The 25,582-nt window shown below is 42.5% G+C and overlaps 1 protein-coding gene across 1 annotated transcript; it reads right to left on the reverse strand.

Annotated features, from left to right (window-relative positions):
- Positions 1 to 14,110: 14,110 nt before the first annotated feature.
- On the reverse strand, positions 14,111 to 25,530 carry CCNE1 (cyclin E1). The gene is made up of 9 exons (XM_010164736.2): positions 25,467 to 25,530; positions 18,506 to 18,648; positions 18,286 to 18,421; positions 17,339 to 17,485; positions 16,420 to 16,515; positions 15,915 to 16,049; positions 15,713 to 15,824; positions 15,470 to 15,627; positions 14,111 to 14,672 (listed from the first exon to the last, which is right to left on the reverse strand). The coding sequence occupies exons 1-9, from the start codon at positions 25,500 to 25,502 to the stop codon at positions 14,550 to 14,552; spliced, it is 1,086 nt and encodes a 361-aa protein (XP_010163038.1). The 5' UTR covers positions 25,503 to 25,530; the 3' UTR covers positions 14,111 to 14,549.
- Between the last annotated feature and the right edge of the window lie 52 nt (positions 25,531 to 25,582).

The raw sequence follows: 25,582 nt of genomic DNA on the forward strand, positions 1-25,582 counted from the left end.
AGCACATTTCATACACAAATGGATTATTACTGGAATCTTATAGATAAAGCCATTCATCTTCTGAGGCCCTTGGGAGTCTGAGTAGTTAATACGTATCACAGCAGAAAGCTACATAAAGCACTCAATACAAAGGCACAGTGAGAAGCACGTATAGAAGGGTTGAAAGGGAGAGAAGAACCGGAGCAGAAAAGCAAATCTGCACGAGATACGCAGTTCAGCAGATGTGCAGGTGAGTTGGCCAAATAAACCAGATCTTCAGGTGCTTTCAGGTGAGGTCTTCAAAAGTATCAATACAAGCTAACAACTTAAAACTCCAATAGTTCAGCCACTGCTTTTCTAAGAAATGCTGTTAAGGATACAGCAATGATCAGCCCTTATTATCAGACTTGCACACGCATGGGAGCAGTCGCAGGTGGAAGCAGGTGCTGGTGACTCAGGACACCCAGCCCACATCACCCAGGTGTTTGTACATCTGCCCCCTTATCCAACCAAAGTGACAAAAATAAGAGCAGAAATCTTGATGCCCCATTTTCACCAGTGCTCATACCCTGGTGATGAGCACTCTAAGAACCCATCTGAGCCAGAATAGAAAATTAATGAGGGAATAAAAGAGGTTGAGTCACACACCTTACATCTCAAATATGCCTTGCACAAATCAGCCGTGATGAAATGTTGTATGGAGTCTGGGCAAGGCTCCTCGCTGGTCAGAATGCAGATAAAGCATGCGTGGGCTTCTCACATGTTAAACAGAGCTCGTTAAGGGAAAGATGTTGTTTATCCTTTTAATTCTGACCACATCATTCACTCATCATCTTATTTAGACCCTATTTTTCCCCAGACTGGCAGGTGATATGATTGCATTGGCCTCAATACAATCACAGCTCGGACTCTGCTCGACAATCCAGCAGCAGCGACCAGAGCTTTTGTGCCGGTGCAGCTGGGAGAGCCGAGTGTCAGCGCACAGAGATCCCACCCCATCAAAACCATGCAGCCAGCATAAAAACAAAACCAGGCAACTTTCAGGCCATGAATATACATCTCATTCAAAGCAAAAAGAAGGCTCTCCAGCAGCAATGCCAAACACGCAGATTAATGACAATGCTTTGCCTGTGAAAATGGCCTTGCTGAGTCCAAACACGTTCTCCCAAGATGCCAGATTTTGTAAGTTAGCAAAAATGTTGAGCTGTCTGTTTGCTTTAAACTATTATGTCAGCTCTGCAAGTAAAATATGTTCCCTCGCCTGACCTCCCTATGCTGCTAGGTAGGGCAGCATTTGGCTGTCTCTTGCTTTAACACAGGCAGCAGAGGACAGCTGGAGTTTCCTTGGGAAAAGCAGGGCACAGCCAGCGAGGGGGGAGGCAGAGGGACCAGGAGTGCTGATGGGCTCTTGCAGCAATGTGCTTTATCACCTACCTGCTGCAGCACAGCAAAGCTCTCATACCCCAACTTAGGTGCAGGCCCTGGTCAGGTGTGGGTTTAAGTCTTAAGCACCAAGTAAAAACCCACCTATTTTGAGAAGGCAGCCCTTTAAATAGATGACATCTGGTGCTACACTTTATTAAAAATATAGTCTTAAAATCAGACAAGATGAAGGAGGCTGTTATTGCTGCTCCCACCTCTCTCCCCAAAAGCGGAGTTGTTGCAGAAAGAAAGATTATTTATCCCAGGTCACAGCAGAAGTTTGTGGCAGAACTGGGAACTGCAGAGGCTCCCCTGGGTGCCCACCCAGTACATTAAGAGCAAACTCAGCCTTCTCCACAGCACCAAGTCAGAGGCCAGGTCAGACATCCTCTGTACTGGAACGGTCTGTCAGTGCCTGGCACGGAAAACACTCGCTCTCAATAGCGAGGGCAGGGCAGCAATATCTATATTGCAGCTAATGGAGGCAAACACCGATCATTTTCTCATGATTTACACTGAACACACCATAGCCAAGCTCAGCTGGAGGAGTCAATCCCTCTGCCACCTTCCCAAAGGATGCCTGGCTGTTCCTAGAAGCACCAGCACCACGTACCGATGGGATCGAGCTACAGCCGTCCTGCCAGCAAGTTCTCATGCAAGCAAGGGTTCACTTGAATTTTGCCCCCATTCAGTAAAATGAATCACACAAATGTGGTTTACTGTAGGGCTGATACTTGATGTGAGACCACATGAGGTTCCCAGTCTGGAAAACACACGTGAGCACTGCTCAAACTGGGCTACAGCAACAGCCTTGGGGGAACTGCAGTGGAAATAAAACTAAAGGGCAACCTAGTGCTGGCACTAGCACATGCACATATCCCAAATATTTCATGGCCATTATCTCCAGAGCCCATCTAGGCAGCCTTCTGGCATGTGGAAGATCAGGTTTGGAAAAGCCAGAAACGTACTGGGGGTTATGCTGAAATGGTTGATTACAGCACAAGCCAATTTTAAACAAACGGTGGGTGGGGTGTCTTCACTTTTGTTGCTGTGTTGGGGAAACTGAGATAGCCCATTTGGGAATCCCCAGGCCCCACAGCTCCTGGACACACCGATATCTCATGTCACACTAGGGTTGCTCTGCAGATCTTTGCTGTGTAGAGCTGTCTGTCCTGTAACAGGAACCTCCTGCACCTTTCAACTACCAACCCACAGAAGTGGCTTCTCAAGGTGCAACTGCATATAAAGCCAATAGCCATCCTGACTCAAACACAGCAAAAGAAGTGCACACAAAAATACCCAGTGGTTATAGAAGGTATTTCCCATCTGATAATCATGTGAAGAGACCAAAACTGTGTAAAAAATCCAAAAGCCATGACACTTTTGTCTCTGATTTTTCCACTTCCAAGCTAGCAGCAGGTGAGAGGACAACACAGCTTGCTCTTCCCAATATTCAGATACAGTTTAGCATCAAAAAAATCTTTCAGTGATCACAGTCCAGGAGAACACATCTAATTCCCTCTAAAATAATTTGGAGCTTCACTGGGTAGAAAATTGCTATTTCTGCTCCAATGCCAGAGAATTCCATTTTTAATTATAGAAATTTTTGTTATGCACAATTACAATATCCTTTCATATTCTCTCTCACTCTGAGTTCAAACATACTATTAGCTTTTTAAACTACTGCTATGCATCGAGCAGACACAGGTCTCTCCTGCTGCAGAGGAATGCCAACATTCATGCCTTTTGAATCAACTCAAGTAACAGAGGATGAAGCATCTTTTTTGTATGTTGTGGGACACATTATCCAACAATCAATGACTGTTTGGATGCAGCCCTCAGTCAGATGAAATTCGGACAGAAGAATGTTAAATACCTTCTCCAGAGCATAGATATATGGGCTGATATAATGCCTGGTGGAGACACTGCGAGCTAAGGACCAGTGAGCAGGCTGAGAAGAGCCACATGAGAATCCACAGCAAAAGTCGGTGAAAAACAATAGTCCTTTGCTACTGTCTGTGTTTGCAGGAACAGGAAATAAAGCAATAAATTCTAAAGTCCCAAACTGATAAACACAAAATTATCTTCACACAATAATTAATCATCCTGTAGAATTAATCAGCTGAACCAAAAATTAACCCATTTCTGAGAGGTAACTATTCAAGGGCAGTGGTTTGAGATTTGCAGCTCAAATCTGTCCCAGTCAGACAAAACAGGAGACTCCAAACACAGAGGAGCTGGTCCAGGCCCACATCCTGAGGATTAGTGTTTGTAAAGACACAAAGATGATAAATCAGTTTCTTTAAACCGCAGCTGCATTAAACAGATTGTCTCCTTCAGTTTAGTACAGGCTTTTTCAATTCCAACTGCAATTTAGTACCTTTGCTGATCGTAATCGATAACTTTAATTCGTTTAGAGTTAGGCACAAGGTGCATTGACACTAATGAAAATTAGTTGCTTAATTCTGCAGCCACGCAGGGGAGTGTGCTAGGGAAGGCGGTGGGAAAGCAGAGGAAAGCCACAGCGCTCTGTACCCACTTCCCTGGGGCACAGAGAGATGGGATGGGACAGGATGGGACGGGACAGGGGCTGATGCAGACAGGTGTGCAGGCAGCTGGCTGTGTGCGCCCAGAAGCCAGGGCAGCAGCCACATTGCTGTGTGAGCAGGCACAAGGGCACTGGGATGTTACTCACATACAAGCGTGGGGAGAGCTGTGTCCCTACCTGCTGCCCAGGAAGGTCAGAGCCCACGGAGTAAGCATGAGGACCCAAGGGAGGTGGGCTCCAGCCCCACGTGGCACAGCCAGGCTGCTCTGTGACCATCGGGGCTGTAAATGCACCAAGCAGGTCTCTTGCTCCTCCAGGAGGAAGCTCTTCTTGTTACTGATCAAACACAAGTCACTGCTCCGCAGGAAGGAGAGGTGTCTGCCTGCACTGGGGGAGTCCGGCAGCGAGCTCCCTGCTGCTGGGACACCCACCCACCCCATCCTGCAAGAGACCCTTCAGGGTCTGCTCCAACAGCAGCCTCCACTCACGGAATTGAAGAGGCTGTATGCATCAAGACCCCCAGTATCTTCCAATTAAGTGCCTTCAGTAGGGATCCAAATTTAAACACAGTCACCATGCAGGCACATTGGAAGCCCTCTCTAGCCAGCAGCCAAAGGGTCCAGGCCAGCCCTGTTTCCTTTGAAGCGTGCCTGCTGGCTGTAGGTTTCTATAGTGCTCATTGGCAATTACAGCTCTTTTCAACTTCTCTTTTTTCTAATTTAAAGAGATTGAGAGGAATTAAAAAACCCTCATCAATCAGATTTATCAAATGAAACTGTAGAGGTAGGGCCAGCTGCAGCTACACATGTCAAACTCAGCTGCAGATATGAAAGGCTGTAATTCATAGTTAGGGTGCTCAGCTTTTTGAGGGTTTAGCAGCAAAGCTAATCCCATTGAGATATTCCTAAATTTACAGAGATGCCTGACTGAACTAGGTGAAGGCATCCCAGGATCAGTTCTTGTGTACACGGCCTGGGACTCTGCACCCTGTGAAAGGGGGTATCTGCGCTGCATTTGCTGCCTGGGCAAGCTCCTTCACATACTGCTGCCATATTCCCCTTCTCAGGGCTTGTGGAGGACTCAAGAATCATTTGGTTTCTTTCCTTGTCCTTGTCCAACATGTGTGGCTGAGCAGTTTGGATACATCATTTATCTAAGACAGCATGCACAGATTAGTTACTCTGGTCATAAGAGTTCAAATGGAAGAAGAGAATAGTGGCAAAACTCCTCATTGATTTACATGGGTCAGTATTTTATCAGCCTTATCAAGTTCTGCCTCACCAAGGTCTGCTGTCATTGAACGCTGTTAGCTGAGTGATAATGCAGGCAAAAAAATTCAAAAGCCAGTAACATTCCCAGGTGCTTACACAAGGACCTTCAGGCATGGGGGAGAGGTGCCTTGAGGGGAGCAGGAGCCGAACGTGATGATGAGGAATAGATGTTATGGGAAGGGATGAAGTCAGAGGTGGGTCAGACTTCCCTCTTCTGCCTATAATTACAGTAATTACCATGTAACCCCCTCCAGGTGCCGCAGTTCTGGGACAAAAGCAATGCCCCTGATTCTCCTGCAGGCCCTGCTGGCCGCTACTTTTTGCAACATCCCTGATCATGACCCTCCTTCTGCTGTGGCAAAGTGTCGGGGAGAGCTCAGAGACCACAGGCATCCTCTCCTCTCCCTCTGCTTTGCCACACTGCTGTCTGAATGGCCAACTCCCTGCAAAGAACATCCCAGTGATCGTTGACACTCCCACATAACAATCCTCCTCCTGATAAAAACCCCAGGAAATTCAGGGGCAAAGACACATATTTGTACATAATGAGAGAAAAAGCGTGGAGGTGCTTCATGATTTCCCTGATAACTATTTTAACAAAAGAGTTGTAAAAACTAAGATCAGGGCTAAGGGGTTTCCCACCCCACCTGATGCTGCACACACACAAGCCTCGGACACGGGCTCTGCCCTGGCCTCTCCTGCACCCCAGCATCCATGGAGATGCTCTCCAACACGAAACATCACAGCCTGCCTTTAGATGTGTGTCAGAGTTGAACTGCATTTTGTGTGGAAAGATAAGACCTTGACATTCATTTTCCCTTCAGATCACCCCAACAGCTTTGCCCTGCAGCATGGTGGCTCCCAGAGCCCCCTGCACCCCCAGAGCAGCACCCCACTACATCCCAGAACACCTCTCTGCACCCCAACCAACATCCTCGCTCCCGCACTTCTGTGCAGCTGAACACAAAGCTGCTAGCACTGAAAAATACCAGCTGGCTGTGCTGAAACAGAAGCCTGTTGGGTTTTCCACCATCCAGGACAAGCCACCTTGGACCACTTGTGGTCAAACCCCTTTTACCATGGGCACAGGATCCCCTACCAGCTCACCCGGCTTCCCGGCAAAGCTGCTTTCTGCAACTGCAGACGCTTCAGCGTCCATCGACTACTTCAGCAGAGGTTTCCAGACCACATCTCACATAGTCAAGGTTTCAGTCAGCACTTGCTTACAAAATTGAGCTGGTTTCTTAGGCTACTGCCAGACCCTCGTGTCCTCCAACAGACTCCATCTGCTGGTTTTTTTAGACAAGCAACTCCTGCAAGGACAAAATACATTGAGTTAAATAATATATACTTCATCTTTTGTTTCTCTCTGCAAAACTGTGCAATTGGGGAGATATTTTGTAAATTCAGATTTATGATGATTATTTTTCATACTAGGGCTACCACAGTGACCATAGAGAATTTATTGAGGTAATAATGTGTTTAAATATAGCCAATTTTCAAAAAATGGAACCATTGCAATGGATTAACATTCAGATCATTAATATTCAAACATATTAAGTCACTTAAAGGATTTTTGTGTGTGCACGCACATTTTGGGGTATATTCTCCTCATAATACATGAAGAGAAGATATGCTTTACTGTTGACATTTAGCACATTTTCTTTATTGCTTTTCATTTCATTATGAGTAAAAGTGTTATTTGTCCACCCAGCCTTCCCTAGGACAAATGCCATCATTTCTGTTTGCAGAGGCAACCAAAAATTAAAGGAAATATTTTAGATGTCAACATTAAATGTCAAAAACCGATTTTAAGTAATTACTAATACCCTGTCACGTGTGCATTTTATTCAGAAAATCCCTGTTAAAAATATTCATCGGGGGATATTCAAATTTATTATGTAGAACAACACAGCATTAACGTGCTAGCTTCTATTTAATGCTTTGGTTCATAGCAACAAAGATACCAATGGGAAATCATTAAACAAATATGCAATTTTTGCAGCATAATCGGTCTATGTTTGGTATCACTTGAAAAAAACTCACCAAGCACAAACTGACAGAAAAAAATGCAATGATCAGGCAAAGTACAGCAACATTATAAACGTTAACAGATTTCAGAAAGTGATTGTATGTTAATTCAAATGTTAATGCCGTCCGAGGCTGCGGAAAGGAGCGCGGGGCTGTGGGAGGAGATGGACGTTGTTGGCGGGGGAAAGCACAGGGAACACAAAGGGCCGCCTCCCGGTGTGGGTGCGGGAGTTTTATTAATTATATTTCCTTCGGAGCCCTAACAATAACATGTCAGTAATCTACACATTCTGTACTTAATTGACATTAATGATTTGGCCTGTCCCTGGCCATGGCTGGCGAGCCTCCCCGCGCCGTGAGAATCCCGGCCATCTTGCGTTCCTCCGGCCCCAGCGCAGCCCCAATTAAGTCCATGAGCATGGGGGCTGCTGAGCTGCTCCCGCTGTGCCCCCCCCCTCCACACCCCCTCTCCCCACCAGGTCCCAGCCGGCTGTCATCCACCCCGCTCTCTGCATCCCCGAAGGAGTGCCGGACCCCCAGCGCAGCCCTGCACAGAGGGGTGCGCTCACACTCCCCCCACGCCCCAGGAAGATGACCTGTCCAAACAGACGGCTTCCCCAGCGCGGTGGGCAGAGGTGGCGATGGAAGAGGTCCATCTGGTTCCTCTCCAACACCAACAGCTGGAGGAGAACCCAGGGTGGCTCTCATGCTGGTGAGCAACAGGTGCCGGAGCACACATGCATCCCAAGCCCAGCTCCCAGTGCCTGCAGCTGCCCTCCAGGCCATGACCCGTCTGCGGGCGCTGGCACTCAGGTACGCCATCAGCAGTGACTTGACACCTCTCCACACTACCCTCTGCCTGGGTTGCTCTGGTATCTCTACCCTCAGTGCTGCTCAGCTGCCAGCCAGCAATGTGTACCAGACTCCCGTGATTTACCTTCCCCGGAGTCCCACCTTTCTGTTACGTCAGTCCCAGGAAACAGGGTTTCTGTTCAGGCAGGCTGCTGGGGAGCAAAGTCCACTTGGCAGCAGGAGCATCCAAAACCCGTGGCAGCTGCCAGCACACCCCAGCCCTGTTGCCACCAGCAGGCAGCTCTCAGAACCCACAGGAGAATACCATAGTCCTACCATAGTCCAAGAGCACATGCAAGTTACAGCAATAACAAAACTCGTTCATTCTGGGCAGACATGCAATGGCTTCTTGGTATGTTCAACCCACGCATTTCTTGCATCATCCCATCATGATGGTACGTACAGAAGTCAAGTAATTTTTTCCATGAGCACCAGGCTAACAGACATGCTGCATAGCGTTTCCTCCCTCCTTGGAGCCACTCTTAGCCCCTGCCCAGCTCCCTTCAATGCCCGATGTACACCACAGCTGCCAGTACTACATCCCCAATTCCTTCTTCCCCTCTTGCTTCCCACCTTTCATCCTGCCAGCAGAGCCCCCACTGTCACTTGTCCAAGGGTCTGGCAAAGCACAGAGCATGGTGCCCAAGCCTGTGACTCTCCTTCACACAGACTAACAGCAGCCTAACTCCTTTTTCTTCTTTCCTATATTAACAGAAGTCAGATCTCCTTGAAGTTGTCCAATGGAGAAAACCAACAGACAGGGAAGAGGGGTAAAAACCAACCAAACAAAAACACAACCATGAGTCCAGTTCTGATAGGAAATGAGGGTAAAAGGTTTCAGGACCAGCCATCCAGCTGGAGCACCTCTCCCACTTCCAGCAAAACAGGGTGGCCCAGGCAGCAAAACATTCAATAAACTGTTTTGTTGCCACTTCTCAGGGGGAAAACATTTGCTTAAAAATCAGATGAATTTGGAGTGATCTACAGGGTACTTTGTTATGTTAATGACTGTTACCAACTGTTTCTTCTTTATATTAAAGTGTTGACTCATTGTCAGTTGGGGCGAGACAAGACAGCCTGCTTGTGCCTTCCAGTCCTTTTGCACTCACCCAAACTACTCATGTGAAGACACTTTAATATGAAGAGACACTGTCTGTGGCCATCATTAATCTCCTGACTGAAGCCCAGAATACTAATAAAGGCACGCAGGATCAGCTAACCTTTCCTCAGCACAGTCTTCATTCTGCAGGATTTTGGCCAGAATGAAAACATTTTTCTTTGATCTCGTGAGCCCGTGGCTGACAACCAGACTTCTCAAACCAAAATGTAAATGGTTTTCACTTGCCCTCTACTGCGGCCAAATGTCATCATCATCATTCTGGCACAGGTAAGAGGGGCTGCCTCCTGCGAGCCCAGAAACATCAGCTTTATGAACATCAGAAAGCAACGCTTTCCAGATCTGGCTGAGATGAGAGAGCAACTTGTTTATTCTCAGACCAACCTCAAACCAAAGTGTAACAACCGAGCCTCACTGTGAGCTGTACAGTCCAAATATTACATTAACATCTGGTAAGAACTTGAAAGATGAATGTTGGGGTGGGAAAAAGAAAAAAATGCTTTCTTTTAATGGTCAATAATTCTTTTACATACAGAAAAACTGGTCTGAGGTGCTGAATTGCAGAGGCTGGCATCTTGGCAGAGTACCCACCCCCCCATACACCCCCCTCCAAAAAAAACAAAACCAAAAAAAACCCCTCACCTTGTACAGAACTCTGAAATAAAGCACCATATCACTCTTTTCCGTCTGACGTTGTTACTCTGGGATTTAATCCAAGAACGCTCAAACCATTCATCCTAGTTACACGCAGGGCACGCAATAGGTAAACTCATGTAACTGGAGTCTGAACACGATAACCTGGCAAATCACAGCTGTCCCTACTTCTTCTTTTGCCTTGTGGGGGGGAAAAACTCAAACCTTTCCTACACAGCTTTATTACATCTTTACTGTCATTTCAGCAAGTGGCTAATTTCCAGCCAAGCCACTTATTTTTAGTTCTACATGAGAACTCTTCCGTCCACATTTAAGAAAAAACCACTGATCCGAGATGGAGAGCGCCAGCGTGCTGCCTGCTCACGCTGACCCAGCAGCAGTGTCACCCTCTCAGCTTTAGTGGATTTTGCATCCTTACAGCACCAACACGGATGGCAATTTCTTTCTGAAAGCTCACATCTGTACACAAGTCACTTCGGACCCTGGCCCCACTGAAAATACAAGAATCTGCCTCCGATGGAAGAAAATACGACATACCAAATTCTGCTTTTAGTAACAGGAAAATCATGTCTGTGGCGTGGCCTTTAGCTGCAGGATTTTACAGAAAATGTTCAGGCTTGTTACTTTTCTCTCTCAGGAAAATTGTTTAGGTCATGATTAAAACCAGTATAATTTCAGTTTCAAGGAACTTTGTCTTGTACAGTTTGTAAATACCCAAACATTTGATCATTTGATTTTGTCTTTGTAGCTTAAGAGTATTTTAACATATGTGGCTGAATACTTTTTTTTGCTAAACAAAGTGAAGACCAACTGAAATATTGCCAGAAAGACACTAAATGCATTTAGAGTTACAGAACCACCTTCCCACCACAGCCACTGTATGTAGCTGCACTAGCTCCTTCTCTTTCTCTTTCTAATGCCCATGGAAATTCAAGGAATTTCTCCTGCCAAGCCCAATCAGAAATGGAACATTAGAGACTCATAGTACCTCACAGGAAAAGGTACTGATAAAGGGAATACTTCCCCCTGAAACAAAGGGAAGGTCTGTTGGGCAATCACAGGCTCCTCCATCCCAGGAGCAGGGGCTGGTGCATGTTGGAGTACAGGCACCAGTCGGTAGAAGTAAGACCTTAGTCTCCGACTGAGGAGTCAGGGATCTGCACACCCCTTACGTGTTGGTGGCAGTCTCTTCAGTTCCAACAAGCAGATATTTAACTGAAATTCCTTGGAAGAACAGATCTACTCAGCCAGGGTCTACCAGCAAAAGGAAGGTTCAGGTGAGGCTCTGTGCATCATTTTTCTTGTGGGCAGGGATGTCATAAACCCCCTCGTGCTGCAGCTCCTGAGAACCAAGACGAGATACTGACCTGAGACCTAGAAACTGATAGCCACCAGCAGACCATTCTGCTGCTTTATGGGAGACAAGCTCTGCAGAACTATTTATATGAACTACTGTTAGATAATTACAGCGTTTTCAACAGCTCAGCATCTGGCAGACACACTGTAGACCTCTGCATCTTCATCCTTTCTGCTCACCAGTGCTCCTCCTTCCCGACCCAGCTCACAATTACAGCCTCAGCTCACTCACTTGGGGCTATTTCCTCCAACTTTCCATTTTATAGCAGCAGTAATAGAGAATTAGCACTGGATTCATTTCTCTTGCTCTGAGTTTCTCCGATGCCCCCAGCTTTCAGACCAAGGTGAGGTTTTGATACATAGTTATGACAAAGCTTTCGGAAGGAGGAAGATAATCATATGCCACCTGGGTTACTGCAGAATTCAATTTACTTTGCAGCATGCTTTATGCTGCTCTGTAGCTATTAAAGGGAGAGAGAGTTTCCAGTGGAGGAGCGTGCAGCAATGCACAGCTAAATTGCTTTCTCCATGTTCTCGAGCACCCACAAGCCCCCCAAACTCCTGTCCCAGGAGCAGCAGCCTCACACCTCACCCTGGGGCTGTCCTCCCCTGGAGCCTTCTCCCCCCCTCTCAGGGTAACATCCTTTAAGACACAGACAGCTTACAGAACATATTATTTGATATCAGCTCACTTTTGTGCACAAACTACACAAGAGTGTAAACTTTTTTCTCTTACCTCATCAGGCAGAACTGCACCCGCCTGCTGTGAATCTGTCTCCAGATTGATCCAGGACCTGCAACAATTTAGAATAAGATCCTCATCCAAGGAAACATGCAGGGAATTCCCTCAGTTTGTTTGTTTGTTTTGGTGGGGCTTTTTTTTGTGTTTGGTTGGGTATTTTTGTTGGGTTTTTTTTGGGGATAATAGGGACAACCATCCTCCTTAAAATTAGCTGCACTGTTCCACCCTAAAATAGTTTTCAGCCCGTGACAACCAGTGTCTAATTTATTCAAGCTATCCTAGAAAGACAGTGCCCTCAAACATAAGTATCCACATGTGCTACAAGACAACCAGAAACAAAGCCTGAGATAAAAATGATAAAGAAAATAGCTCTTAAGGTAAGTCACCCTGCTGGAAAGTACCACATCTGTACCTGGGAAGCTGCAAAGCCATGACCTCCACGCTCTGAACAGACTGCTACCCATTGAAATAAAGCAGGTCAACTTTTCAGGGAAGAAGTTAAAAAATTAACAAGATTACAATCTGAAGCAGAGATCCAATTTAGAAAGAGTTGTGTTATCTGAACAGTCCCATTCATAGATACATGTATATGTATCTCAGACACAGGTTTCCCACAGAGCCCCCAGAACACATAGAACACCTGCACTGGCTCTTGAATACGTATTAACCAGAATTTTATATTTAGCTTAAACTGAAATTTACACTTCATAATATCTGTAATGTTATCACAGAATATTTTCTTGAACAACTAAGTCAAAGAAAATGTAATCACCATTTATATGAAGCCAGTTACAATTAAAATATATATTTTTTTATTTTTTTAGGAACACATACTAAGCACTGAAAAGTAACAGAAAAAGGACTAGTACTGAAGCTTGGCTGGTGATTTAGGAATTAAGCCTACAGAGTACCTTTCAGGAGGGCTAATTGTTTCCCCCACACCCACACACCAGTTTTCTGTTCTAAATTTAAGGACAAAGTACCAAAATGCATCTTGACAATTCATCCAACACTACAAACTTTTTCAATAATAGGCAAGTAACATTCCTTTGCCTAGAATATGTAGTTCTCTGAGAAAATAAAACCTCTCTGAACTGGCACCACCAACACTCGTTTTTTACACTTGTTTTGTTAGCACAGAACTTATTCATTGCAAGGGAAAAAAAAAAAGCCAGCAGCACCAAATAATTTGCTTACTAATAGTTACCGTAGGCATTTTTATTACATTAAAGCTTTAACATTTATCAGAATACTGGGTCAGGGAAGAGCAAAAGGGAGAATAAATTTTAAAAAAAGCAGCCTTGCTGGGAAACAATGTTTAGAAAAATTAACCAACAGCAGAGTAGGAGCTTCCTGAAATATAAGTGTTGCAGTATTTAAGTTATTTGCAGGACATGATGAACCCTGGTAGTCTCAAGTTTCCAGTGCTGTTCAACAGTCCCTCAAAGTGAACATTGTGAGAAAAACCAGCAACCATTTTTACATTTGTTTCTATTTCCCTTTTCTCCAGAACAGTGAATTTCCAGAAAACATCCTACTATGACTTCTCAGATTCTCAGACCATGCACAGGTCGAGAAGGACAACTCTTGCTGTAAAAAAAGCACACACCATTCCAGAATTCAGCTTTGCACAGAGACGATTAGTTAACAAAGACTCTGCCAAAATCCCAAAGTTTAAATGATTATGTTTTAGTAAAAGGTAGGATTTCCCTGCTGATCTCTTCTTGCTATTAAGCACAACAATCCAGACAGTCTCATTCAAGAATTTCCCAATACACTGATCACTAGAAAGTATATTCTGGAAGGATTCCCTGTATACTTGTCATGTTTATTATCCCCTCCCCAGCCACCTGCATCTGGCTAAGGGAAATCCAAGTATCCCAACATGACAATTTTATCTTAGTATCCAAAAAGGAAGTTTTAATTGATAAGCCAGTAGTGGTAAATAAATAAAGTGATAGTTACTATATTATTTATCCCCAACTCCCACACTACTAGTGGTCACAGTCTGAAAAACCTTAGCTGACCATAATTAAAAGAAAAGTAGGAATATACATAAAACCAGCTGTCTTAGACAGCATTTTTATTAAAAATGGATACACAGAGACGTAGCAGCATTTACAATAAAAAGTTTTTTAAAAGGCATCAAGTTGTAAGCCAACCATTTGAAAAAAGAGGCTTTGAAATGTTGTCTTCCACAGCAGTTTTGCCCATTTGTCAACAGGGGACAGTATGACTGCAGATTATCCAGAGGACAAACAGCCACAGTAACTAATCAAGCCCTTTTTCTGAACAGTTGGTCACATCAAGCATCACCCTCCGTAGCAGCATTTGGAGCACTCTTCGGTGTTCTTTTAAGTGGCTGGTGTACTTGATCAATTTCTTTAAAATATTTTAATGTTCAATAAAAATATTTCAAATAGAAGAACTTTTCTGTCACAAAAAAAAAATAATTAAGGTTTCCTTTTCAGATTCCATAAAAGCTTATCAACTTCACTGGCAGCATTTCCATAATGGAGCAGGAGTTAGAACCATCAGAACAGGCACTTCAGCAAAATTGTCTGTCAGTTTCTATTGTCATATTGGCTTCAGTCCAGAAGACTGTTTCTTACTACTTTGTGGTGGTGTAAGGACACCAGTGGGGAAAGGTGAAGTCCTATTTTGCTCAGCCAATATGGCTTGTTTTGCTTGAGCTTTGTCCTGAAAGCACAGGAAAAGGAAAAAATTATTTACTTTGGCAAATCTATGCAACAGGTCAATATAACTCAGTATTTTATAACTTGACAGATTGCTAGTCTGGAAATGCATATCTGTATCTAACCCCCCTAACAGTAACTGATAAATCACACAGTACACAACAGTTAGTGAATACAAACCCCAGGAAATCGGCATTAACTTTTGGAATCTCTTGATCAGCATTATGGTACTTGTATCTTTAAGAAAGTAAAATTCAGAAGCAACTGAACAAGAAGAGCTTTAATTTCTACTACAATTAAATAACAAATTAAAAAAACCCCAATAGCTTAGATAAACTACAATTTGTTGAACCTCTGCAAGTTTCTTATGCTAAAAACCTCTCTTGCTCAGCTCCTTGTCAACCATCAGTCACATGTCCCACAAGATCAGTCTCAAGTGATCAGTCTTTATTTTCTTTTTCATCAGACAAGGTTGTATTACTTGTGTTTCCTATAGAGAAAGGTCTAACATGATATTTGAAGTACCCCAAATGGTAGGAATATGCTTCTGATTTTTAGGGTAATTATTTGCCATTTGGGATGAGAGGCTTGAGTAAAAATCACCTTTTTAAACTAAATACTGAACAAGTCATTCCCAAGAAAGTCTGTGTCTTTTGGAACTGGAGTACAACCTTCTGCCTTTTATCGTCTGAATACACTTGGTCTTAATCTGATAATGCTTCACTTAAGTTTACTGTATGTTCTAATCAAAGAAGAAACAAGATTTAGGAGGTTTTACAGACAAATTATGCACATACATACCAGCAAATCCAAGCTGTTTATGTGCGTCTGTATATTGTGCAAGTCTTCAGGAGCTATACCTCTGAAGTGTTTGAGTTTGGAGCTTCCTACTTCCCGTATCGCCATGGCAAACGGAACCATCCATTTTACACATTCCTCTATCTCACACCACTCATAACCTGGAAGACAAGGCATACACTTATCTGCCTGAATGAAGACTTAACGTTTGTAAACACATCAGACTTAGTTTACAAATACCAATACCTGAAACTTTCTGCATCAGTTCAGATGAGGAGAAATGATACAAAGCAGAAGCTGCAAGTACTCCGTAAGTATATTCCAAGCAGCCAATATCCAGCACACAGAGATCCAAGAGCTACAAGACAACAGATATTAAGTAAGTCTATCACAAGAACACTTTTTCCCCCCAGGTAAAATAGCATTTGAAGGAAGAAGTTAGTCTTACCTCTGCTATTTGTACAAATATTTGCTGTGGATATTGTGGCAGCAACACCTCATAAACCTCATTTAAATACGCAACTTGCATGTAAATGTTCAGCCATGATACAACTGTCAGGGGATTTAAGTTCCAATTGAGAGCCTGAAAAAATAGACATGCACAGCACTTCAGTATTAATAAAGAATTCCCAACTTAAACCGTACAACTTTATTTACTCCAGATCTGAAGCTGCAATTCCAGTCAGTCAAGGCATCTTTGAAACATGCAAATCAAACCCTCTCCTGTACCTCCTCTTGTGGATATGTAGAGGGAACGATTCATTTTGTTAATACACACAGACTGGTGGATGCTTTAAATCACTTGTTACCTAGAGAACACTGTTTTCTAATTAGAAAGAGAAACTGTGCCTCTTAGCAGTACATAAGATTAACTGAGGCTCTCGGCTTTTAGGCTGATTATGCTATACGTTTTTAAAAACTAAAGTAGAACTAATTCCACTTTGAAATACTACCTTCATAATGATCAATTCCATACTGAGAATTTCGTCTTCTGTACAAGCTCCATCTGTAACATAGGCAAACTGGTGCAACTTCGGTGGGTAAATTTCCTGAAAGGGAGACCAAGTATTAATTTGTGGAACAGGCTGTAACTAGTCTCATGTGCTTATAAAAAAAAAAAGGAAAAAGAACTGACCACTACTTCAGCATTTCAAAGCAGAGGGGAAAGAAGAAGAAAGAACCAACCCCCTATCCTAACTCATGGTTTCCTACTCTACCCCTAATATACACAGATTTCTTGTTCAACCTTCCTGCTCATAGCCTTCACCTTTCACTTTTGATGGATCACTACAACATGCATTTTGTTTGACTACAGCACCACTGAGACGGTATCATAATTGACATGATTAAAAACAATTCTTTTTTTTGATACATCCTAAAGAAAAGGCCTTTTATCCTTTGCTTGAGAAGAACACATTGAAGAATAATAGCCCTCTTAAAATACAAACAGTAAGAACTTAAAAAGCACTACATATTTAAATAGCTCAATTTGTTCCAATAAATAAAGAATAGCTCAGACTATCATCCAGTAGGTACTCTACTGACAATAGAATTGCAACAAGTGGTCTTTGTATACAGCAGCCAAAAATTAATTTAGCAATCACAATTAAAAACTTCAGATTTATTGTAACACTGAAAAGACTATCCTTTTATGATTAAGGAGATATACTCTGATGTTAGCTAGTTTTAATTTTAGCCACTTCTAAAAAAAAATAGGAGGAACTTTGAAAAGAAAAAAAAAAATCTTTCTTGTCTCCCAGCTGAAAAGTCATAGCAATAAACTGCATAAAGCCTGCTAAAATGCATCTAGTGTACACTAAGTGTGCTGTCTGTCCATTCACCTTATGTTTAAGTAAAGCTGGAGACACTTACCTCAAGCTTTGCTGCTATGAATAAAGAAGAGATACCAATAAGCTGCAATAGGGTTTTTACAACATTCTCTTGGGTTGCCATAAACCGATCAAAGAAATCTTGTGCTAAATAAAAAGTTTCTCTATGAAGCTTGTAGACTTCACAAACCTGGAGTGACATCAGAGATTACAAACGTCAAGAACAGTGTCACAGAGTCAAAAACAGATGCTACAGATGTATTGAAAAAAGCAAGAGCAAGACATAAAATTCATATTGGCATTCTGCTTCACTGCTATTGTGAAGTAACACGTTAACTAAGAGCACGAGTTAAACAGCTTCGTTTGACACAAGATGACTGCCACTACAGTAACTCAAAAAAACCCCAAGAGATCAGAGGGAAAAACCTTTTAGGAAATGGAAGCACATGTTCTAACAGGGTCAGAACATCAGTTCCTCATTTTTGCAAAGATGCATCATTCCAACACCTCAAAAGAGAAAATTCTCACAAATACTTCAGAATTAAGAACACAGACTATGCCATCAAGTCATCCAAACAGCACAAAAGGCCCACAGAGAGAAGAGTTGTAGTGCATTCTACATGCCAATAACAGATTGTGAGATGCATCTCGTCCCTAAGTCACCACACCTTCCTTCTTACAGTGACTTTCATAATCATTTGTGCAGGTCTTATCTGCAGTGTGACCTTAAAGAGCTTACATCATGGAGCTTTAGGGACAAATTGATTATTGTCCACTAGCAATTTAAAGGAATATTAGAATATATTGTCAGTTTGTACACCATCAACTCAACTATTGTATATATATATTTTTAAGTTTGGTGCTGTTGACAGTAAGATGAAGATGAGTGTCTAGTGCTAAACAGGTTATGCAAAGATCACAAAATGTACTCATGACAGTTACTAGCACACTTCAACAAACTTGAAACCCACAAGCATGGAAAAAACTTACCTCCATTAGCCAGTCTAGAAGGATTGTTCTCATTTTAGGTTGCAGGAGAGGGTGCCTTTGCATATAAAGTTTATCCCTCACATACATCTCTTCTTTTTTTATCATATTTTTCCATACATCCTCTCTGTTTGCCCAGCTAAGACAGATCAATATGTTTAGTCTCAAATCATAAGTCAAAAGAAAGGCAGACAAGCAGCAGCAAAATGGCACACTTACTTACCCTAGAACTGGCAGAGGTGAAGCTATAGTTGGGACAACACTTAGATGTATAAAGTGAGAGTAATCAACATCAACTGGATCATCATCTTTATCTGGTGTAGGAATCAGCATGTGGGCATTTTTGTGAACGTTATTCCAGGATGGCTATTAAATGAAATACAAGAATTTACACTGTGCCTTTCTAAATAATAATTTTGGCTATAAACAGAAGATAAGACATCGGCAAGAAACTACGACAGAAACTAAAATTACCTCTTTAAACTGCACAGAATCATTGAGATGGGAAGGGACCCCTGTGGGTCACTTTGTCCAACCCCGCCCTGCTCAAGCAGGGCCACTTATAGCTAGTGGTCCAGGACCATGTCCCCATGGCTTTTGAGTACCACTATGGACAGAGGTTCTACAACCTCTCTGGGCAACATGTGCCAGCGCTTGGTCACCCTCACGCGGAAAGAAGTGTTTCCTGATGTTCACAGAGAAACTCCCGTGCTTTAGTTTGTGTTTATCTCCTCTTGTCCCATCACTGAAAAGAGCTTGGCTCCATCTTCTTTACATCCTCCCTTCAAATATTTATATAATCATAGAATAATAGATTACTTTGGTTGGAAAAGACCATTACGGTCATCTAGTCCAACTGTAAACCTGGCATTGCCAAGTTCACCACTAAAGCATGTCCCCAAGTACCACATCTACACGTCCTTTAAATACCTCCAGGGATGGTGACTCCAACACTGCCCTGGGCAGCCTGTTCCAATACTTGACAACCCTTTCAGCGAAGAATTTTTTTCCTAATATCCAACCTAAACCTCCCCTGGCGCAACTTAAGGCCATTCCCTCTTGTCCTGTCACTTGTTATTTGGGTGAAGAGACCAACACCCACCTCACTGCAACCTCCTTTCAGGTAGTTGTAGAGGGTGATAATACATTTCTCCAGGCTAAACAGTCCCTGCTCCCTCAGCCTTTCCTTTTAGAAGAGATGCTCTGGTCCCTTCATCATCTTACCAGCCTTATACTGGACTCTTTCTAGTATGTTCAAGCCTCTCTTGTACTGGGGAGCCCAGGACTGGACACAGTACTGGTGTGGCCTCACCAGTGCTGAGCAGAGGTGTGTTGCTTACTTTCACAGTAGAGAAAGTTTGCAACAAAAGCTGAAGAACATTTACTCTGTTCTCATTTTGAAGGAGCACAGTTGTTTCATGGAAGACTATCCAAGTCAGAATCTCCTATTATCACATTGCATTTTGTTTTCACCAAAAACAGTTTGCATGAAAGCAAGATGCTTGCCTTCAGGTAAAGAACAAGCAGGTGGAACTTTAAAACCCAATTTGTGATTATAATTATATAAATACAAGGTCAGGGTTTCTGGTAAGGAATATGTAGATGCAATGCCTGAATTTGTGGTTCTGTGCAAAGCAACCTTGACAATGAACACAGTAAATCAGTATTTTATAGAATTTTTCTTACTCATTCGTCTTGCAGTGCTAAGATGAAAAAACAAAGCACTTATGATCAAATTGTTTTCAGAATAAAGCAAGTACACTTTAAGCAATTGCCACTAAAGTATCAAGTTGACCATTTCATATACAGAATTTCACCAAGGTCTGCAAACATCAGACATCCCAACACTTCACTCATCATATCCTTTCATTTGGATCACAAGTTAAGTTTAGGCTTACTTTTCTCCTGCCTAGCTCTGTTAGCGTATGCTTCACACAGTTGCCCAGGAAAATACAACTTGTTTTATTTTGCAGTAGAATACCAAGCCAGCCCCATGTCATCATGCCTAAGCAAATTAAAATTTGGCATTTCTACCTAACAGTGAAGTTAGCCATCTTGCTGCAAACTGATCTGCTCTGCAGCACTAAAAGGACAGAACTCTAACAAGATTCCTAATGTGCTTCAAGAAAAAAAAAAAACAAACAGAAAACAACAAACCAAAACCAGACAAACACCAAAACCAATCAGAATAATCATTAGGGGCTAACAAATAAAATGCTCTACATTAGATTTTGCCTCTCGCAAAGAAGCTTCCACACCTGATTTTTGCCCCGTCCTTCCTACAAATGACATCACTTTCCAGCAAAATGGCTACCCTCTAGCACCAGCTTCAGAAACAGAAACCACTGACTTGATGAAACAAAAACCACATTTCACAGTTCACTCCCAGCTAACACTGCTTTGTGCTTTCAGCTACTGACACACGATGGGCAGTTTTTCTTCTTGGAGTTCTACATGCAAATCTAGCACAGCTACATACCCAGCCATGCCTCCATTTAATTTGGGTGGGGAAAGGCAGATAGAGGGAATAGTATCTTTATCTTAAAAATGACAGATTCCTTACAAACCGAAAGTTTCAATAAAAGTGACACATCAGCGTTGCTTTAAGTTAATTTTTGTCCTCCCTCAAAACTAGACTTTAGCCACATTTTGTCCTCCAAACTGCACAGCAAGTCCAGCTGCCAACACCCTTTGGAGAAGCGCTGCCTTATCAGTTAATCAGCAAGCCAAGAGAAAAGCAGTAGATTATATAATACCTACTTAAACGTGCCTACTACACCAGCAGCTTCTAAAGGACGAGGGATCTGCTCCACAGAGTTCTCAGCCAAAGTAGACACCTCACATACTACACTGCAGAAACGATAATTGATTTAAGAGATTTCACCATCCTCAGTCTTCTACAAGGAAATGTTAAGTCAAGGGTCAAGAGCCTCTTAGGAGTTTTAAGAAGAGAAAACAAAATTTTTGACTAGATAATGTTGCTCACCAAGATGATTGGGAAAAAGATGCAAGCAACAGAAAGACCATATAGCTTAGCTAGAAACAAGAAGGAAGGAAATGTGTAGGGCCCTCAAAAGCAAGAGACTACCAGGAAAGGAGACAGGAGTCTGAATTAGTGTAAGCAAGGGAACACCACTAGCATGTATTTTGGTTGAGGGAATGAGCATATTAATCAGAATCTTGAGTCTTTAAAGCAGATTTAGCAAGACATTCATCCAAACCTAAGAAATAGTACCAAGAAACTGCATTACATCACACTGTAACTGTAAGGAAATAGGAGCCATCACTGAAAAAAAGAAACAATTTAAGGTGGAGACAGTGTGAGGAAACCATGAAGAGTTTCCTTTGGGCTTGCACAGAGCCAACCCAAAAGCAGGGGGCTGCCAAAAAGTGATAGATGTTACAGAGAATCCGTGCAGCCTAATAGAGGAAATCCTACAGTCTTGGGCTTACTTCTGAGGCAAATAGGAACTGAAGCAGGATGCAAGCCGCAAGCCAAAAGCCAATGGGGAACACTGCCTCTTTGAATCTATATGGAGCCCAGCAAGAAAGCTTGGCAATACCCACAGTAACACTCCAGATACAGGAACAATTGATCAGAGATACAGAGCTGTATCTCAGACCTGATAACTAGATACAGATTGGAGAAATTGAACTAAGGACATGAGAAGGCTTGTCAGGAGTAGCAGCACTAAAAAGGGGAGAAGGTAGGTGACCACAGAAGTCCATCAGAGCAGTCAAGCCCGTACAACTCCAAACAAAGAAAACCCAGGAGTTCAGAGGTGGGTTTTCTTAAAGCTCATACATTCGCACATCTCAGTTCTCTGCAGCATGTCACCATTCACTGACACATCAAATGTCCATTTAAATGGATCTCTTGGAAATCCTTCAGGCACATAGGTCAGACACAAAATGGAGCAGGCAGTGACCATTTGGGTTACTGGTTACAGGCAGAGCCTTCAGTGAAGCAGCCACACCTAAGAATACAAGCTGCCAAGACACTCGTGCATCTTGACAAGAGCTGGGAGCCACCAGAACAAGCTTCCACAGAGAAAGTAGGGCACCAGGAAAGCAGAGGATGTAACCCAGAACTGTATTCAAACAGAAAGGCTGGAGGATTTTCAGCATGAAAATAGAAGGCAGAGGAACAGGAAGGGGATAGGTCTGTTTGTTTCACCCTAAAAAGCAGCACCAAGTAAGAGACAATATCAACTACTAGACTGCAGCCTTAGTTTGCCTATCAGAAATAGTAAGACCTACAATTCTAGCCATTTTTCACTCACAGGATGCATTAGTTTGAAGTATAGGGGTTTTTCTTTGCCATCAAAAAGGGATTCCAGAATTAATAAAAAGGAGAGAGAAGAGCAAGTCACATTATTAAGTTGTTCCAATTATTTCTGAATAACATAAAAGCTTCTACTACATTAAATTTTCTCAAGAGTCTGAATATTGTCCTGCCCCAAATTAGGGCCAAGTCAAGCTCTCAACCTGGATAAAGTTTACATTCTTTATCTGTTTGTCTGAAGACATGTAAGCTGTTTTTGAGGGGTTTTGTTTTGTTTCTTAAATTGGATCTTCCAAAGAGAACCTAGACTAGTTAAAGAAACATTCTGGAGGATATTTTCAAACTAGTTAGGTGGAACATTTTGACAACATTAAGACCAGAATCACCTCTAGTGAGAAACTGATCAAAACTATTTCCTGAGAGTTTACTCCATCTTCTCTTTACCTAAAAACATTAGTTAGTTTCTAGAAAAAACTAACTTCTAGAGTCAATTCTACACGTTAGATGGAGGTGTCCATATAATTTGTATCACAATTGCATGGATGACTCTAATCTGGTTAGATGAATTTTGTTTTACACAGAGCCTTGGAAGTGTATCCATCCAAAGAAAGCAGCCAGAATTAATATGAGAATGGCTAGCAGAATTACAGCAGTGCCAGTTCTCTAAAATCAAACACAGAATTTATGCAATATTCTGCTGTCACAAACCTGATGATATAGCCACCCTTTCATCACATAAAGGGTAACGGCATCCTAATTAAGAACTCAGGCCTTATGTTCAACAGAAGCAAACTAATGAATTGACTATGAAGATGCTGTAAAGGGGGATGTGACTATGATATTTTGCCTTGTGTATAAACTAGTGTCAGTAAACAATTTATTTAATGTAGAAGTCATGTGGTATAGGTTGCAGTGGATTTATAGCTACTTGCATTTTAGAATTGTTGTGCCTCAACAGAATAACTATCACACTGGCTATCATACAAGTCTGCTATACTGCTGCTGGAACCGTAAACATATTCTCATTAGTGGCCCATGGCAATTTATATCAGAGAATAGCTTGTGTCACACCATCGACTGAAGAGCTGCTGCTGTGCAGCCAAATGTTAGATTTTTTTTAAACAGATCTGTAACAATCTGCTACTTTGTTGCAACAAAAAACCTTCTCTATGTAGGGACAGATACACAGGTACTTATTTTATCAGTTTACAGAATCAAAGGGCCAAATCCCACCAGTATCCTGAGCTTCACTTGAACAATTCCCAAGTGAATATTTTGGATGCTTATTGCCCAAATTATCTAAATTTGAATTCATTCCTTAAGTAACATTGAATGGCTACCAGGCTGGGAACACAAACAATTGGAAGTCTCTACTTTCAAAGTTGAAGGTCAATGGATGCAAAATATATTTCAAGTTTCTTTCCACTGTCTTTCTGGAAAAAGGTAAAATTGGGTCCCTGTTGAGGGTTTTCTAACAATACCTTATTATTATGCAATAAACATGCACAAGAAGCCCTTGCTCAGCTCATACAGAATGAATCTTATGGTGAAAGAGAGTGCTGTGGTGAAGGACAGGCAGCTCTTCCTTGTCAGAAGTGAGAAATTAGTTTAATATACTGCACAAAAGAAAGACAGAAGGGAAGGAGAGATCCCCTCATTAAATGCTCACCATTTGAGCCCTGCTTAATATGTTGACTGATAACTAGTATACGCAGTTGCAACAAGCAGAGGCCATTCCAAACAATGATGCCCATCTGTTATGGTAGCACTTTAGTCTTAGAACTTCCAGCTGCCACTTTTGGTTAGATGTGCCACATTATGCATAGCCTTGCGTACCAAATGAGTACAGTCTGTACTCCCTGATCACAACTTTTGCAGCTTAAGTATCACCCTGCATGTGCATTAACAGGCTGAAGTCCTACCGACAGTGAGTAAGCAAGCCATGTGTGTGTGCAGAAAGAAAAATAAAAGAAGGGAAATAAACCTACTTCAAAAAGCAAGCTACTCTCTTTTATTTAGAGTGGGCATCTCAATGTACAAAAGCATCGTGCTTTCAGTGCCATATAACAATATGGCATCTAATATAGATACCAATAGCATCTCAGGTTCAAAGATTATAGAAAGGGCACGAAGGGAGCTAGAGGACACTACTAAAGTTAGTTTTGACTTTGTAACACAGACCATGCTGGATGTCTTGCTGACAAAGCTGGCAATGGTCACTACCAACCTCCACTGCAGGCCTGATTCCCACAGGTAAGTGACTTTACAGGAATGATCCCTTTGTTCTGCAGAGGAATTAAGCCTATTTTACTACTGCATTAGCAGCAGCTATAAACTCTGAAGCTCCAATCAGGAACTCTTTACTTTCTGTCAGTCCGGTAATGACCCTTGTCAATGGGAATGGAGATGACAGTGGAAGAAAAGGGGGATCTTTCCTCTCTCCCAGATGATACATAAGTAGATAACCACAAAGAGAACCACTTCAAGGGATTATTCTGTTTGCATGCTTAAGTGTCTAGTGCTTTGGCCTGCAATGTACAGCAGGTAAGTTCATCGCTGTACTCTTGCAACTCCCTCCACATAAGCCTAGATGCATATTAAGGCTTTCATAAGGTGTACCCTTGCAAACCCAGGACAGCTGGATATACTGAAGTAGTAACATAATGTTTTAGACCAATACAGGCCTCATCTCTTGGAAAGACTCCAAAGCAACCTGTATGACCTGGAGTGTTCTGCACTCTTCATCAGTCAGGGTTGATAGTCCCCCTCACCCATGGCTATGCAGCATGGGGTAGCTGTGTATCTGTTGCACCATGTTGGTGATAGTAATGAGGTACTGCAAAATAACAATAGGGTTAAGTAAGATCACAGGAGTATCATCCAAAGCCAAATGGGTTACCTGGTTTTCATACTGCTTTTTTCTAGTCAGCTCCATTTTGGCAATTTCTTCGTCAGGATCCTGTAAGAACTACAAAAAGGAATATATAGTCTCAGGAGCAGAAGCCACGGGACAAC

This window comes from Antrostomus carolinensis, unplaced genomic scaffold, assembly GCF_000700745.2.
Source record: "Antrostomus carolinensis isolate BGI_N321 unplaced genomic scaffold, ASM70074v2 scaffold43983, whole genome shotgun sequence".
NCBI classification, from domain to species: Eukaryota; Metazoa; Chordata; class Aves; order Caprimulgiformes; family Caprimulgidae; genus Antrostomus; species Antrostomus carolinensis.

Bases quoted from the DNA above. Each gene is read 5' to 3' on its own strand.
- CCNE1 (XM_010164736.2), bottom strand. From the start codon at position 25,502: ATGGAGCTGACTAGAAAAAAGCAGTATGAAAACCAG. The intron at 16,050-16,419 runs GTAGTATTTCAA...CTATTTTTTCAG, and splicing joins TGGAATTGATCATTATGAAG to GCTCTCAATTGGAACTTAAA. The intron at 15,825-15,914 runs GTAAGACTAACT...GTTGTCTTGTAG, and splicing joins TATTTGTACAAATAGCAGAG to CTCTTGGATCTCTGTGTGCT.